Below are 16,765 nucleotides of genomic sequence, written 5' to 3' on the forward strand. Positions count from 1 at the left end.
ACTTTTCATCAAGTCTGTCTTTGTACGGACCGGCATTGTTCTCCTTCGTTTTGTACATACCTTTTTGGGGGGCAAAGAAAAAGCAAGAATTTATTGGAACCGAAGAATGAACGTTTTGCGGTGCTGCAAATGCTTGCATTTGATGCAGGTACTTGGATTGTTTTGCCACGAGTTACCGGCATGCAATGCGCGAAAGTCACATGGTCTGTCAATCTCTATTGTTGATGGAGTCTTTAAACTTGTAGTTGCTGTTTTCCAGACTGAAGCAGAGTCGTTAGCTGAAAACTGGTTTTAGAGGTTCATTCAGGACACCTTCTCAGGCTCTTACAGCCTTACCTGTATCATAACAAAGTGTATAAACCCCAATCCACCTTTAACATGGTCCTTCTCCCAAACCTTCAAATAGGACTTTCTGGCCCTGTCATAGTAAAGGGCTGCTTAGAATATTAGAGCCAATGTCACAAAGTTCCTCCTGAAGTATAAGTGAGTGAGAGAGTTTCCTCACTTTGCAGCACAACACGTCTCACAAGATTTCTACAAGCAATCAGAGTGAAATTTGTACTTTGTGTTGTCAGATGAACATATGAGACACTTTGACTCTTCAGTGCAGTGTGGAGCCTAACAAAGATCTGTTTTGTGTCCCAGCTGATCAGCAGGAGGAGAAGAGTCTGACGGAGCAGCAGAGGAACATTTTCAGCCATCTGGACTCAGCTGAGTCACTACAGAGGAAACAATGAGCTCAACACAGGAGGTGAGGAAAATATCACAGTTTCACCAAATAATCAGTCACGTCTAAAACTCTCATCCTCCCAACCTGTTATATCACTGTGTTGTATATTATTGTATATTATGTATTTTTAAATTATGTTTACAAACACAAAGAAATCACAATCAATTATCCTTCGTTAATATTAGTAGTATTATTATCAATTCAATTCTCAATACAATGTTATTTATACAGTGCCAAATCACAACAATAGGTGCCTGAACGTGGTTTATATTGTAGGCAGACCCTACAATAATACATACGGGGGGGATACAACAATCATATGACCTCCTATGAGCAAGCACTTTGGTTACAGTGGGAAGGAAAAACTCCCTTATAACAGGAAGAACCTTATAACAGCAGAACCAGGCTCACAGAGCCTTCTTTTCTCAAGTAACAGGGAAAAAGTACAGGCTAGTAAATGTAATCAGAGTAAGAAAGTAAAAGTAGCTCCTTGAAAAACATTTTAACCACATGTTTTTATCCAAAGTTAACTGAACCTTGTGCTTTATTAATGTAATAATAAAATAAGATTAGTAGATGAAATAAGAACTATTTATTTCTAATAAAGGTTCTCTGTTTGAATCAGTTAAGTAGAAAATGAAGGAAAATAAAACATATGTGTATTTTCTGTTGCCTACACTGTAGAGGGTGACTTTGCCTCTAAACAGGAACATGAGCAGGGAAGAGGTTAAAGTGGGATTGAGCAGGTGGGAACCCTAAAATCAGCTGTAGTGGCTCAGCGTGGGGAAAAGAATCACAGCTCACAATAATTTCTGTTGAGAGCTCCAGTAGATTTTCTTAAAGTACAGGCTGTGATCAGCTGACCTGCTGCTCTCTGTGGATGTACACAACTGAATTCAACCAGATGTCAGCAGATGTTTCATGAGCTGTCCTGGCTGGTTTCCATCCTCTACACTGACAGTACACTGGCTTTATATTAGACACTATACTGTTGGTATGAAGGTGGAACTCGGTGAATGAATGTCAGCATCATGAGCTTCAGTTTAAATGAATCTCTGCTACACTTGATGTAATCTAACTGTGACATGAGCACCACAGTCACTGTGCACCAGTCACACACTGTTCTTTACTTTAAATCCATCACAGTTCAGCAAACGAACCTGTTTATCCTGCACTAACCTGCAGAGGATCTTCATGTAGTCTTTAAATAACACAGTTAATCTGCCTCAGATTATTTTGCAGCATCTTTCACAACCTGAAAAAACATAATGTCCATGTACAGACTAAGGCTGCCACGATTAGTCGACTAGTCACGATTACGTCAACTATCAAAATCGTTGACGACCAATTTAATAGTCGACGTGTCGTTTGAAGCTTTGTAAGATCACAAAAGACGCAGGAATAAGTAGTAGGATTTAAGAGTGTAATAACGGACTGAAACAGAATATGGCAGCACTGCATGTAAAAGGATGCCAGCTGCAGATTTCATTAAACTTTAATAAACTATCATGTCTTTATTTTTAGTTAGCACATACCTGAAACGCTTAAAGCTGTAAGCTAATGATAGTTATATAAGAGCAGATGCTGCTGGTGCAATAAGGTGTACGTTTTATGTCCAATGGATGATGATCTGATTAGTCGACTAATCGCAAAAATAATCGGTGACTAGTCGACTATCAAAATAATCGTTTGGCAGCCCTAGTACAGACCCAATGTCTGATTTCAACACATGAGGACTTCGAGTGGCTTGCAAAAGTTTTTGGCTCCCTTTGACTTTTTTTTCACATCTTGTTACATTACAGCCACAAACATGAATCAATTTCATTGGAATACCACGTTTTCCATGTATTCGAAGACATTTCTTCAGCTGAGAATCAGAGAGGAGAAACACACAGTTTTACTTGCAGCAAGGGCAGTCACAGAGCACTCGCACGGGAGTGAGGGCTCTGAGACTGCCCTGGTGTGTGCGTGTGCGTGTGTGTGTGTCGAAGGAACGACTCCTCTGCCTGGTGGGAAGAAAATTTATAACAAGTCTTGTAGTGAACAACAAGTCATCAAAAGGTCAACATGCAGTACTCTACCATATGCAAACTTATATCATTAAAAGATTACACTGACTACTAAGTACAATTTTCTGTTGACACATGTGAAAGACCAATACAAAGTGGTGTAGATGTTAGAAGTGGAACGCAATCATATATGATTCCAAACTTCTTTTTTTTTTTTTTTTTTTTTTTTTTACAAATAAATCATCTGTTTTGTAAATTAAGCAGATGTTTGTTTGTTTTTTTCTTTTTTCTATGTCGTCAGTATGTTTTATAAAAAAAAATCCCTCGGGTTGCAATCAGACTCTGACATTTTCCTTCACTAAACCAAGCTAGTAACTGTTACATTGGATTTATTTATTTTTTTTAAATGAGAAAATTATATAAATATCTAATAGGAAACAACAACAGGAAATATAAAAATAAGTATAGAGCTGATAAGCATTCATTACTTTTCTGAGTGTGTTAGCATGCTAGTATTAATATTTGTGTACAGCAGGAGGGATGGGCATGATATAAGTGTTTGAACAGTCATGAATTATTTTTTTAAACAATGTCTTTTTTATTAAGAGGTTTCCTTTTATACACATAAACATCAATGTATACATTATACATATAAACAGAAAGAAAAAAGAAGGATTACAGATGATCTGTACATTAGGGTTAAGTAGTACATTTAAGCTGTGAAATGAGTTCAAAAATGTATCTTCGGCTGTGAAATAAAAGAAAAAGAAAAAAGGGAAAGAAAGAGGGGGAAAAAAGAGAATATAAACAAATGTATAATATATCCCAAAGTAACAAAATCCCTGCAAAACAATCCCATTCATTCCCACCCAGGTCACTGCCTGCACCCGCACACTGTATTTCCACACCTGACTTAAGAGAGTTTGCTGAAAAATTCTTATAGATTTTGAAAAGCATCAAGGAAGGGTCCCCACATGTCTTGAAATTTCCCAGTGGAGTTCTGAAGTGAGTGTCTTATCTTTTCCAGTTTTAGACAGGCCATGAGGTCATATAACCACTGTTTGTGAGTGGGAGGGGCAGCATCCCGCCACCTCAGTAGAATTGCCCTCCTGGCCAACAGGGAACAGAATGATAATGCCTGTTTTTTAGAGGCCGGTAGAAGCACCTCATTCCCACTGATGCCAAACAGAGCAAGAAGGTGGCCGGGGGCCAGCGTCACACTGAGAATTCTGGACAGGGTACGAAAAACCTCTGACCAGAACTGAGTGAGATTGGGACAAGACCAGTACATGTGGACCAGTGAAGCTTCAGCAGTTTTGCATCTGTCACAATATGGAGAGATTTCAGGGTAGATACGGGATAATCTGGATTTTGAGAAATGGGCTCTATGCACCACTTTGAACTGGATTAAACAATGGCGGGCACATAGTGATGTAGTGTTGACATGTTTGAGTATAGAGGCCCATGTTTCGTCAGAGATTGTCATGTTGAAGTCTTCTTCCCACAGTGTCTTGAGCTTGGATGAAGAGGTATGTGTCAAATTTAACATTTTATTGTGAAGCAAGGAAATCAGCCCTCTATTGGTTGGATTGAGTTGCAGGATAGTTTCTAGTAGTGTAGGCTCTGGTGGAGGGCTTGAGCCTGAAATCTGGGAACAAATAAAGTGCCTGACTTGCAAGTATCTGAAAAAGTGTGATGGTGGAAGAATATATTTATTAGCAAGTTGTTCAAATGATGCTAGTTTGTTGGCTATGAATAGGTCCTTGAAGCAAGTTATTCCACTTCTGTGCCACTCCGCAAACCCACCATCCTGGGTAGAAGGTTTAAAGAAATGGTTAGATGCAATGGGGCTGAGAAGGGAGAAGTCACAAAGTTTAAAATATTTCCTAAACTGGCCCCATATTTTTAATGAGTGCACCACTACAGGGTTGGGAATGAAGTTGAATGAAGAGGATGAGAGTGGAGAACAAAGTGCAGCTGCTAAGGATATACTGTTGTCACTATGCAATGCCATAGTGACCCTGTCAGGACAACCACTCCGATTATGGTAAAAATACCAAAACACCAAACATCGTATGTTAGCAGCCCAATAATAAAAACGAAAGTTGGGAAGTGCAAACCCACCCTCAATTTTAGATTTTTGAAGATGCATCTTATTAAGCCTTGGGCGTTTACCCTGCCATAGATAAGATGAGATGACAGAGTCCAGCTTATTGAAAAAAGTGTTGGGAATGAAAATGGGTACAGCCTGGAAAAGGTATAGAAATTTCGGTAGACTGGTCATTTTAATCGAAGTGATACGTCCTACCAGAGACATAGAGAGTGGTGTCCAGTGGGTAAGGGACCGCTTCACTTGGTTCAGCAATGTACTCACATTTTCTGTGAAAAGGTTTTTATGTTTTGTTTTGTTTTTTTTGTCACTGTGATTCCCAAATATGTAATTTTTGTCCTTTCAACTCTGAAGGGCAAGCAGGTGAAGTCTAACATACTGGCTTTGCTACTTAGCGGGAAGAGCTCACTTTTATTCAGTTCATAGTTCAGTTTATACCCTGAAATCTGACCAAATTGACTAAGCAGATTCAATGCAGATGGTAGTGAGGCTAAGGGCTTAGAAATAAAGAGCAGGAGATCATCTGCATAGAGCGAGACCTTATGTTCTGTATTGTTTCTCCAAATGCCGTGTACCTCTTTGCAACTGCGGAACGCAATGGCAAGGGGTTCTATGGCCAGATCAAAAAGCAGGGGGCTGAGGGGACATCCCTGGCGTGTGCCTCTGTGAAGTTTGAAAGGTTTTGACAATTGGAGGTTAGTTCGTATTGTAGCAGATGGTTGAGAATAGAGTAATTTAATCCATGAAGTAAATTTCGCTCCAAAGCCAAATCTATCAAGGACTGCAAAGAGATAATCGAACTCAACTCGATCAAAGGCCTTTTCAGCGTCAAGCGAGACCATACATTCATCAGAGTCTGTAGAGCTGGAGTAGACTATGTTAAATAGCCTCCTTATGTTAAAATATGAATGACGACCTTTATTGAAGCCTGTCTGGTCTTTCGAAATAATTTTTGGAAGAACTATTTCTAGTCTACGGGCAAGTATCTTGGCTAATATTTTAGCATCTGTGTTCAGTAGAGAAATGGGTCTATAGGAGGCACATTCCAACGGATCTTTTCCTTTCTTTTTAATAAGTGTAATACAGGCTTCATAGAATGATCGAGGAAGAGATCCTTGTTCCTTGCAGTCTGTGAGGGTTGCACTAAGCTGCGTGGACAGTAATGAAGAGAAGTGTTTGAAAAATTCTGACGGAAAACCATCCGGACCCGGACACCTACCAGAGTGCATCGAAGCTATAGCCAAGGAAACTTCTAACTGGGAGATGGGTTCATCCAGCCTTGTTTTAAGTTCTGGTGGAATTTCAGGAATGTCAAGTTTAGCTAAGAACTCATTAATTGCATTACAGTCAGTTTGGGACTCTGAGGTGTAAAGCTGTGAGAAAAAATCCCTGAACACTTCATTGATTTTTTTCGTGATCTGTGACTATGTCGCCATCTTGTTGTCGAATTTTAAGAATACTTTGCCTTGCCCGAGAACCTTTTAGAAGGCTCGCCAGTAATTTTTCAGGTTTGTCACCATGCATATAAAATTTGGATTTGTCATGTAAGAGTAAACGTTCAGTCGAGTACGTTGTGAGTAGGTCAAGTATTGTTTTAAGTTCTACACGCTTTTTAAATATTTCATGACTCTGTTTGAGAGCATACTGTTGATCAGTCTCCTTAATTTGTTGCATTAACTTATTCCTTTCATGGGTGGACTGTTTTTTAATTCTTGCCGAATAAGCAATAATCTGGCCTCTGATATACGCCTTAAAGGCATCCCATACGACAAGGCTGGAAGTCTCTGGGGAAGAGTTGGTGGCAAAGTAAAAGCGTATCTCATCCTGGATAAACTTTACAAAATTTTCATCCGACAGGAGGGTCGAGTTGAAACGCCATTGTGCAGCTTTAACAGGAGGATGTGGAAGAGACAGAGACAAAGTAAGAGGGGCGTGATCTGAAATAACTATGCTATGGTAGGCACAGGAATGGACCTGCTGCAGACAATTAGTGTCAATGATAAAGTAATCAATTCTTGAATATGTATGGTGCAAATGTGAAAAATAGGAGTAATCTCTTTTATGAGGATTTAGAGTACGCCAAACATCACACATTCCATATTCTGATAGAAAGGCATGAATGACAGATGCAGATTTGCTTAAAACATTACTCTTAGTGGATGAGCGATCCAGGGCTGGGTCTAACCAGCAGTTAAAGACACCCCCCAGAAAAAGAGAGTAGACATTTAAGTCGTGTAAAGAGGAGAATAGTTTAAAGAAATTTTCGTCATCTGTATTAGGAGCATACACATTTACTAGAGCAACAAGACTGTTATACAGTTTCCCACTGACTATGACATATCTACCATATTTGTCTGCTATGACATTGTGGGCCTCAAAGGGAATGTTCTGCCTGACTAATATAGAGACCCCACGTGCCCTAGCTTGGAAAAGTGAGTGAAAACACTGGCCCCTCCAACGGGAGAAGAGACGGACATTATCAGAGGCCCTGACGTGGGTCTCCTGCAGGAAAGCCACGTCAGTGTTATGGTGTTTAACATGTGACAAAACCCTCCGTCTCTTGACTGGATGATTTAGACCTTTAACATTCCAGCTTAGAAAGTTCAATTGCAGACTCATCTGATTTGTAGAGCAAAGAAAATATGCACAGTGGCCTTAGATGATAAGAACAGAATAACTTTACAATGGGTGGAAATTAGTTCAGAACAAGTTAAAAAAAAAAAAAAAGAACAGTGTATGAGGTTCATAGCAGTGACCCTTACCCTCCCCAAGCCCTCCCCACAACAGAAAATGGCTGCCAAAAAAAAAGAACAAGAACAAGCAGCGAGCTCTTCAAACTTAGCATATTTAGAGTGTTACTCCTCCTGTCTATGATACCAATAACCTAGGCATTGAAGCAGTCGAATCACTGCTCCGGTGGCCATAGCATAGTAAGCTGAAACCCCTTATAATACTGTTAAGTTTTGAAACTGTATCAGCCACCAAGTCCAAATGTAATTGCTGGAGTGTTTCAAAGCAGAGTCCAAGTACGTAAACAAACAACCAAACACAAAAAAGATGATGTAGTGTTATGACCCAGGGTCATTATTTGCGGTATGGTGTGATTTATTTTGTCGTTACTATGTGTAGGGTTTATCTTTTTGTTGTGTTGCACCCCGGCCTCGGGCCGGTGTGTAACAGTAGTTCAATAAGTACTACTGGTATAACTGAATTATTGAATAAGAACAGACAGAAGGCTACGAGTAGATAACAAAACTCCCCGTCTCCGTGCAACAGGTATTACGTCATTAGCCAACGGGTAGAAGTCAATGAGGTTGTCTCCTTATTTTTCAAAGAAAAAAAAAGAAAAAGATTATCGAGTTAAATGAAAGTAATAATCAGCATTTCAGTACTATAGCATTCAGACTATATCGCTACACTCGGAGGGGAAAAGCGACGTCTTACGTGGATCCCGACTGCGCCTCCATACCTATATGGAATGTTTGGTACCTGCATTTGGTGCCATTGTTTTATTGGTAATAATTCTTCACGGGGCTTCCGGAGCCTTTGGGAGCCTCTCAATGTACTGTTGAGCCTTGTCCACGGAGCTGAAAAACTTTCTGGCGCCGCTGGCCTGCGTTATGCGAAGCCGTGCTGGGAAGGGAAGAGGAGAGCCGGCCTCAGGCCTCGCCCGTAGAGCTCCGACATAATGTCCTTGTACTGCGCCCGCTGATTGAGGACCTCGGGGCTGTAGTCCTCCACAATTCGGATAGGCACGCCTCGGTAGTCGAATTTCCCTCTCCTCCTAGCTTCTCGGATGATGAGGTCCTTGATCTGGTATCGGTGCAGGCGGATGATCACCAGGCGAGGTGGGTGTCCCACGGGCGGCTTCGCTGCGAGGGAGCGGTGCGCTCTATCGAGCTCCGGTGGAGACTGAAGTATTTCTTTGCCCAACAACTCATAGAGAAGGTTGGAAAAGAAGTGAGTGGGGCGCCCACATGTTCTGACGCCTGCTACGGCTCTCCAGGTCGGTGACTTTGTTCTTTAGCTGGTTGTTGTCTTCGCGAAGAGCGGCACACGTGTTTTCAAGGTCAGCGACACGTTGGCTCAGGTCTTCAATTGCAAGCTCCAAGGATGAAACTCTCGGCCTGTTCCTCTTGGGATTGTCGTACCTGGTCCAGTTTTGAATCGAGGGCGTTAAATGAGGTCTTAAATTCAGATGCCAACTCATCTCGGTGCTGCTGGAGCAGCGTGGTGATAGCCTCCAGTGTTAAGCTAGCGTCCTCCTTTTTGTTCGCTTTTGCACTCTTAGAAGCCATTGGAAAGGGTTAAAAGTGTTCAGAACACTAGAAAAGTAGTTACGAGTGAAAGCGAGTTGAAGGGGTGAAACTGGTCAAAGCGGAGTTAGGTTCACCGGAGCAGCTCGTTCCTGCGTCTATTCGGGTCGCATGCTGACCGGAAGTCATGAATTATTTTTAAGACCAGGTTGGATGTAATGTGTCAGAACTACCAGTAGGTGGGGATAAGAGACCTTTTAGGTGTTTGGTGCCACACTCCACCTTCAGGTTTAAAACTAGTGTTAATGGAGGGAGTTTGAAGGTTGAGTTTGTTCCACGACTGCATTTCACTCACTGCCTCTGTTTGTATCTCTGTCACTGCAGGACCAACATGGAGCGAGAAGTCAGCGCTCTCAGGAGGCCGACAAACCTCACAGAAGAAAGAGAGAGGAGGAACACACCTGTGACGAGTGTGGGATGGGTTTTAATAGGAGGGATTCACTAAAACATCATCAGGTCATCCACACTGGAGAGAGACCGTTCAGCTGTGACTTGTGTGGAAAGACTTTTTCTTGGAAGAGTGGCCTAAAATCACACCAACTCACCCACAGTGGAGTTAAACCGCACAGCTGTGATCAGTGTGGCAGAGCTTTTACTCACAGTAGCAGCTTACAGAGGCATCTAGTTACCCACTCTGGAATTAAGGCATACAGCTGTGACATCTGTGGCAAAACTTTCAGCCATATACGGAATCGAAATAGACACGTACGCATTCACACCAGACATGATGTGTACTGCTGTGAACAGTGTGGCAAAGAGTTCACAACAGACGCAAACTTACAACAACACATGTTTACCCACACTGAGGAACGACCTTATAAATGTGACCTGTGTGAGAAGACTTTTAAAGCTCCACATTACCTGAGACGACACCAACAGATCCACACCAGAAAGAGACTCCACAAGCACGGTTACTGTGAGGTATGTATTTATATTGTTATCTTGTCATTTTAGCCTGACTGTTTGGAACAACTCTGCTCATTAAACTGTGTTAGCATGTTAGCAATTCTACTGCATGGAAAAGCAGCTCTGAGTGATTATTACGTCCCGTATTAATTACTGTAATTCCCTCCTATTTGGTCTCCCTAAAAGGTCCCTTCATAAACTCCAACTTCTTCAAAATTCTGCAGCTCGGGTCATAACTTGCACTCTGTCAAGAGCTCATATTACCCCAGTTCTTCAGCACCTTTACTGGTTGCCCATAGAAGCCAGGATACATTTTAAAATGTTACTTCTTACATACAGGTGTATCCATAAATCTGCTCCTTCATATTTATGTGACCTGCTCCATATCACCACTGTTTCCTGCCTTCTCAGATCATCATCTGCTATTCATCTTACTGTTCCGTCCTCACACCTTAGTACTATGGGGAACAGAGCTTTCAGTCGCTCTGCATTCAGTTATGATTTTAGTATTAATGTAGTATTATGGTGGTGGTATTGTAGTTTTTACAGCCCTGTTCAAAAAAAGCGCCCGTCCGACAGCCAAACCCATCTGTTCTCTGATTGGATTGTTACATTTCTGATTGACATGACATTGACCAATCAGACGAAAGGAAGAAAAATAGGGTCAAAATTCGTACTTGTAACGTTTTTTGGTTGTTTTGTTTTTTGCTAAGTCTACACACAAATTCTTTTTACACATACAAAACTGATTTACAAGTACAGAATATTAATGACTACACTTTGAGCCCATAGATATTAATTAAATTTTCAGTTCAATTCAGTGTTATTTATACAGCACCAAGTCACAACAACAGTCGCCTCAAGGTGCTTTTTATTGTAATGTGGATCCTACAATAATACATACAGAGAAAAACCCAACAATTATATGACCCCCTTTCAGCAAGCATGTTGGCAACAGTGGGAAGGAAAAACTCCCTTTTAACAGGAAGAAACCTCCAGCAGAATAAGGCTCACAGAGGGGCGGGGCCATCTGCAGAGAGCGGTTTGGATAAAAGACATGCTGTGGAAGTACATTATCATTATTATTATTATTATTATTATTATTATTATTATTATTATTGTTTTTATTATTATTATTATTATTATTATTATTATTATTATTATTATTATTGTTGTTGTTGTTTTTATTATTCTGATTACTATTAATAATAATATTATTATTATTGGTATTATTGTTGTTCGAACAGACTTAATATTGGTTTATCACTGCAAAAAAAACACGTTCAAAGCACCACAACGGTAGCCCGATATCAGGCAGTAAACACATTAAGTGTGTATATTTTCCTTTTTTTTTTTTTTTTTTTTTTTTTTTTTTTTTTTTTGCTCATACAAATAAAATGTGATTAATATAGATTGAAAATGAATGGCACTTAATTGCCTTTAATCAAAAATTAATCCAATGTTTTCTACAGTGAAACGTTTGAACAGTCATTGATTATTTTTAACACCGGGTTGGATGTAATGTGTTCCTACTACCAGCAGGTGGGGATAAGAGACCTTTAAGGTGTTTGGTGCCACACTCCACCCTCAGGTTTAAAACGAGTGTTAATGGAGGGAGTTTGAAGGTTCAGTTTGTTCCACGACTACATTTCACTCACTGCCTCTGTTTGTATCTCTGTCACTGCAGGACCAACATGGAGCGAGAAGTCAGCGCTCTCAGGAGGCCGACAAACCTCACAGAAGAAAGAGAGAGAAAACACACACCTGTGACGAGTGTGGGAAGGAGTTTACTCTGTATGACCTAAAACTTCATCAGGTCATCCACACTGGAGAGAGACCGTTCAGCTGTGACTTGTGTGGAAAGACTTTTTCCTGGAAGAGTGGCCTAAAATCACACCAACTCACCCACAGTGGAGTTAAACCGCACAGCTGTGATCAGTGTGGCAGAGCTTTTACTCACAGTAGCAGCTTACAGAGGCATCTAGTTACCCACTCTGGAATTAAGGCATACAGCTGTGACATCTGTGGCAAAACTTTCAGCCATATACGGAATCGAAATAGACACGTACGCATTCACACCAGACATGATGTGTACTGCTGTGAACAGTGTGGCAAAGAGTTCACAACAGACGCAAACTTACAACAACACATGTTTACCCACACTGAGGAACGACCTTATAAATGTGACCTGTGTGAGAAGACTTTTAAATCTCCACATTACCTGAGACGACACCAACAGATCCACACCAGAAAGAGACTCCACAAGCACAGTTACTGTGAGGTATGTATTTATATTGTTATCTTGTCATTTTAGCCTGACTGTTTGGAACAACTCTGCTCATTAAACTGTGTTAGCATGTTAGCAATTCTACTGCATGGAAAAGCAGCTCTGAGTGATTATTACGTCCCGTATTAATTACTGTAATTCCCTCCTATTTGGTCTCCCTAAAAGGTCCCTTCATAAACTCCAACTTCTTCAAAATTCTGCAGCTCGGGTCATAACTTGCACTCTGTCAAGAGCTCATATTACCCCAGTTCTTCAGCACCTTTACTGGTTGCCCATAGAAGCCAGGATACATTTTAAAATGTTACTTCTTACATACAGGTGTATCCATAAATCTGCTCCTTCATATTTATGTGACCTGCTCCATATCACCACTGTTTCCTGCCTTCTCAGATCATCATCTGCTATTCATCTTACTGTTCCGTCCTCACACCTTAGTACTATGGGGAACAGAGCTTTCAGTCACTCTGCATTCAGTTATGATTTTAGTATTAATGTAGTATTATGGGGTGGTATTGTAGTTTTTACAGCCCTGTTCAAAAAAAGCGCCCGTCCGACAGCCAAACCCATCTGTTCTCTGATTGGATTGTTACATTTCTGATTGACATGACATTGACCAATCAGACGAAAGGAAGAAAAATAGGGTCAAAATTCGTACTTGTAACGTTTTTTGGTTGTTTTGTTTTTTGCTAAGTCTACACACAAATTCTTTTTACACATACAAAACTGATTTACAAGTACAGAATATTAATGACTACACTTTGAGCCCATAGATATTAATTAAATTTTCAGTTCAATTCAGTGTTATTTATACAGCACCAAGTCACAACAACAGTCGCCTCAAGGTGCTTTTTATTGTAATGTGGATCCTACAATAATACATACAGAGAAAAACCCAACAATTATATGACCCCCTTTCAGCAAGCATGTTGGCAACAGTGGGAAGGAAAAACTCCCTTTTAACAGGAAGAAACCTCCAGCAGAATAAGGCTCACAGAGGGGCGGGGCCATCTGCAGAGAGCGGTTTGGATAAAAGACATGCTGTGGAAGTACATTATCATTATTATTATTATTATTATTATTGTTGTTGTTTTTATTATTCTGATTACTATTAATAATAATATTATTATTATTGGTATTATTGTTGTTCGAACAGACTTAATATTGGTTTATCACTGCAAAAAAAACACGTTCAAAGCACCACAACGGTAGCCCGATATCAGGCAGTAAACACATTAAGTGTGTATATTTTCCTTTTTTTTTTTTTTTTTTTGCTCATACAAATAAAATGTGATTAATATAGATTGAAAATGAATGGCACTTAATTGCCTTTAATCAAAAATTAATCCAATGTTTTCTACAGTGAAACGTTTGAACAGTCATTAATTATTTTTAACACCGGGTTGGATGTAATGTGTTCCTACTACCAGCAGGTGGGGATAAGAGACCTTTAAGGTGTTTGGTGCCACACTCCACCCTCAGGTTTAAAACGAGTGTTAATGGAGGGAGTTTGAAGGTTCAGTTTGTTCCACGACTACATTTCACTCACTGCCTCTGTTTGTATCTCTGTCACTGCAGGACCAACATGGAGCGAGAAGTCAGCGCTCTCAGGAGGCCGACAAACCTCACAGAAGAAAGGGAGAGAAAAAACACACCTGTGACGAGTGTGGGAAGGAGTTTACTCTGTATGACCTAAAACTTCATCAGGTCATCCACACTGGAGAGAGACCGTTCAGCTGTGACTTGTGTGGAAAGTCTTTTTCCTGGAATAATGCTCTAAAACAACACCAACTCATCCACAGTGGAGTTAAAGCGTACAGCTGTGATCAGTGTGGCAGAGCTTTTACTCAAAGTGGCCACTTACACAGTCATCTAGTTACCCACTCTGGAATTAAGGCATACAGCTGTGACATCTGTGGCCAAACTTTCAGCCGGATAGATAGCCGAAATATACACGTACGCATTCACACCAGACATGATGTGTACTGCTGTGGTCAGTGTGGCAAACACTTTGCTAAAGACACACACTTACAACGCCACATGTTTACCCACACTGAGGGACGACCTTATAAATGTGACCTGTGTGAGAAGACTTTTAAAGCTCCAGGTTACCTGAGACGACACCAACAGATCCACACCAGAAAGAGACTCAACAAGTGCAGTTACTGTGAGGTATGTATAGAGCAGGGCGATATGGCCAAAAATATTTATCACGATATATATTTGAAAATTTGCGATAACGATATAACTGACGATATAATTGATGCGAGACAAAATACAACTCCACAACATTACTAGCGCAAAAAGACAACCTATCATTTATTTTCACTTAAACAAGAAGCTGGTTTTTATGTACATTAAAGCTTTATAAAAATGTAACAGTGCAAATGCAAATTCCTTGCTGAAAGTTTAACCAAAAGGCATTTCCAGTAGAAATGGGCTGACATATCCTGAGCATAACCATGTATAATATCCACTGAAGTTAAAAAGATTAAACTGCAGTGTGCAGTACGTATTTTTCGGACCATAAGGTGCACGGGATTATAAGGCACATTAAGCGAAACAAAGCAGTCAGATAAATCAAACTTTATTAAACTCATTCTTCTTGCTTCCTCCACTTCTGTACCATTGATTCATTAATGTTGAATTCTCTGGCAGCTGCTCTATTCCCATGTTGTTGCAGTATATTAATGACTAACCTCGTATTGTGGATGGATTATCTCAGTTGTTCTCCTGACTGAAGTTTGGTCCGTTTACAGCATCCTGCCATGCGATTGCATTTGTCTCTAACCATGAGGAACCTTAACGTTAACTTTTATAGGTGGAAAAGTGTTAGTGTTTGTCCTCCAGCTTCACTGTTTATGTTATGCTAACATAGCTGTGTCGCTAGCGATCACGTAGCACATCATTATATACCAGCTAGCCCAACTTCAGTAACACAACAAACGTCACTGCTGTTTAGTTTCCTGTCTTCATTTATGTTGGAAGTGATAGCAGAGCTGTACGTTTGATTTTTTTCCGAAATCTCTCAGTCAGAACATGCTATATCATGCTTAGGTAACTAGCGAAACTAGCGAGCTAACTTCCGCTAGCTTCCTGCTAGCTTCTAACTCCGTTAAATGTAATACATTTTGTTTTCATGGATGCCTGGAAGTTAAACTTCATAGTTACACCTGGTAAAGCAGCAATGCTGATCGTTTTATTAAAGATGAAAGAATTTAGACAGTTTTTAACTCTTAGTGATGCTGCAGTGTTCGTTTGACCTGAAGCATACGGAGTTTAGGACCCAGATTACTCCCAGATTTAAGGGCATCTTAGTCCGACGGCCGCTTGCATGTTCTGCAAAAAAATGTGCTTTGTCGTGTATCTGACGGACAAACACCAAACCAGTTCCACATCACTGAAGTTGCACCATTTTTACAAACCAATTCTGGTTCATCTGTTTCACTCAACAATCGGCCATGTGCGTATGAAAACAAAGGCACTGCGCATGCGCGTTTTACTCCCATTCTATCGCGATATTTCATTTTCCTATCGTTGCCTAACATTATACCGGTATTACCGTGAACGGTATAATATGGCCCAGCCCTAGGTATGTATTTATATTTTTATCTGTGTTAACTGAAACAGTAAAATGTAATTGGACGTCTGCAGAGATGCTCTTTATTTCAGGCGACATTCAGGATAAAAATGTTGAAGGACTGACTTACACTGTCTTTGTGTCTTTGTTTAGAAGCAGAGCGACACAGATGGATCCAGTTCTCAACCCTGTCCTCACTGTGGTGGTGGGAAAGACTTTCGTTGTGACCTTTGTGGGAAAGCTTTCAGTCACCAATACACCTTAAAAGTACATCGACGTAGACACACTGGAGACAAACTGAAATACTGTAAAGAATGTGGGAAAAGTTTCACCACATCAAGTAGATTAAAACGCCATGAACTGATTCACAGTGGGGTTAAAAAGCACGTCTGTGATCAGTGTGGGTCATCCTTCACCACTGCAAGTCAGCTTAAATCACACAAACGATCCCACGTTACTAATAAACTGTTTCACTGTTACCAATGTGCCAAAACATTCACTAAATTATCTGCTCTGTGCAAACATCAGCGTGATCACTCAGGGCTGAAATCACTCCCATCACTGGATCACAGTGAATCTGAAGAGACAGAAAGATCCTCTGGTTTCAGTGTCAGACTTAAAACCCTTGAGATCAGGCTCCACAGAGTTCAGATCGAATCTCCTGTAAAGATCTGATGAAAATGTTCCACTGGATGGATGGATTGATGTATAATCTCTTTTTCTGAAGGTTGCTCTCTTCCTGTTTCTGCCAGTGCTGACTGCACAGATGTAATATAGATCCATGTCACTGTTTGGAAGTATCAGAGAACTGCTGATGCTGTAAAGCTGCT

The 16,765-nt window shown here is 40.5% G+C and overlaps 1 protein-coding gene across 1 annotated transcript; it reads left to right on the forward strand.

The window, feature by feature from the left end:
• Window positions 1–649: 649 nt before the first annotated feature.
• LOC146566970 (uncharacterized) lies at window positions 650–16,610 on the forward strand. Its single transcript, XM_085286588.1, has 5 exons — window positions 650–751; window positions 9,490–10,086; window positions 11,759–12,352; window positions 13,934–14,527; window positions 16,089–16,610. The coding sequence occupies exons 1-5, from the start codon at window positions 734–736 to the stop codon at window positions 16,608–16,610; spliced, it is 2,325 nt and encodes a 774-aa protein (XP_085142714.1). The 5' UTR covers window positions 650–733.
• The last annotated feature ends 155 nt before the right edge of the window (window positions 16,611–16,765 follow it).

Source organism: Mchenga conophoros, linkage group LG9, assembly GCF_057382185.1.
Source record: "Mchenga conophoros isolate Kocher_MC1m ecotype Shallow Benthic linkage group LG9, M_conophoros_male_GT1.1, whole genome shotgun sequence".
Lineage (NCBI taxonomy): Eukaryota > Metazoa > Chordata > Actinopteri > Cichliformes > Cichlidae > Mchenga > Mchenga conophoros.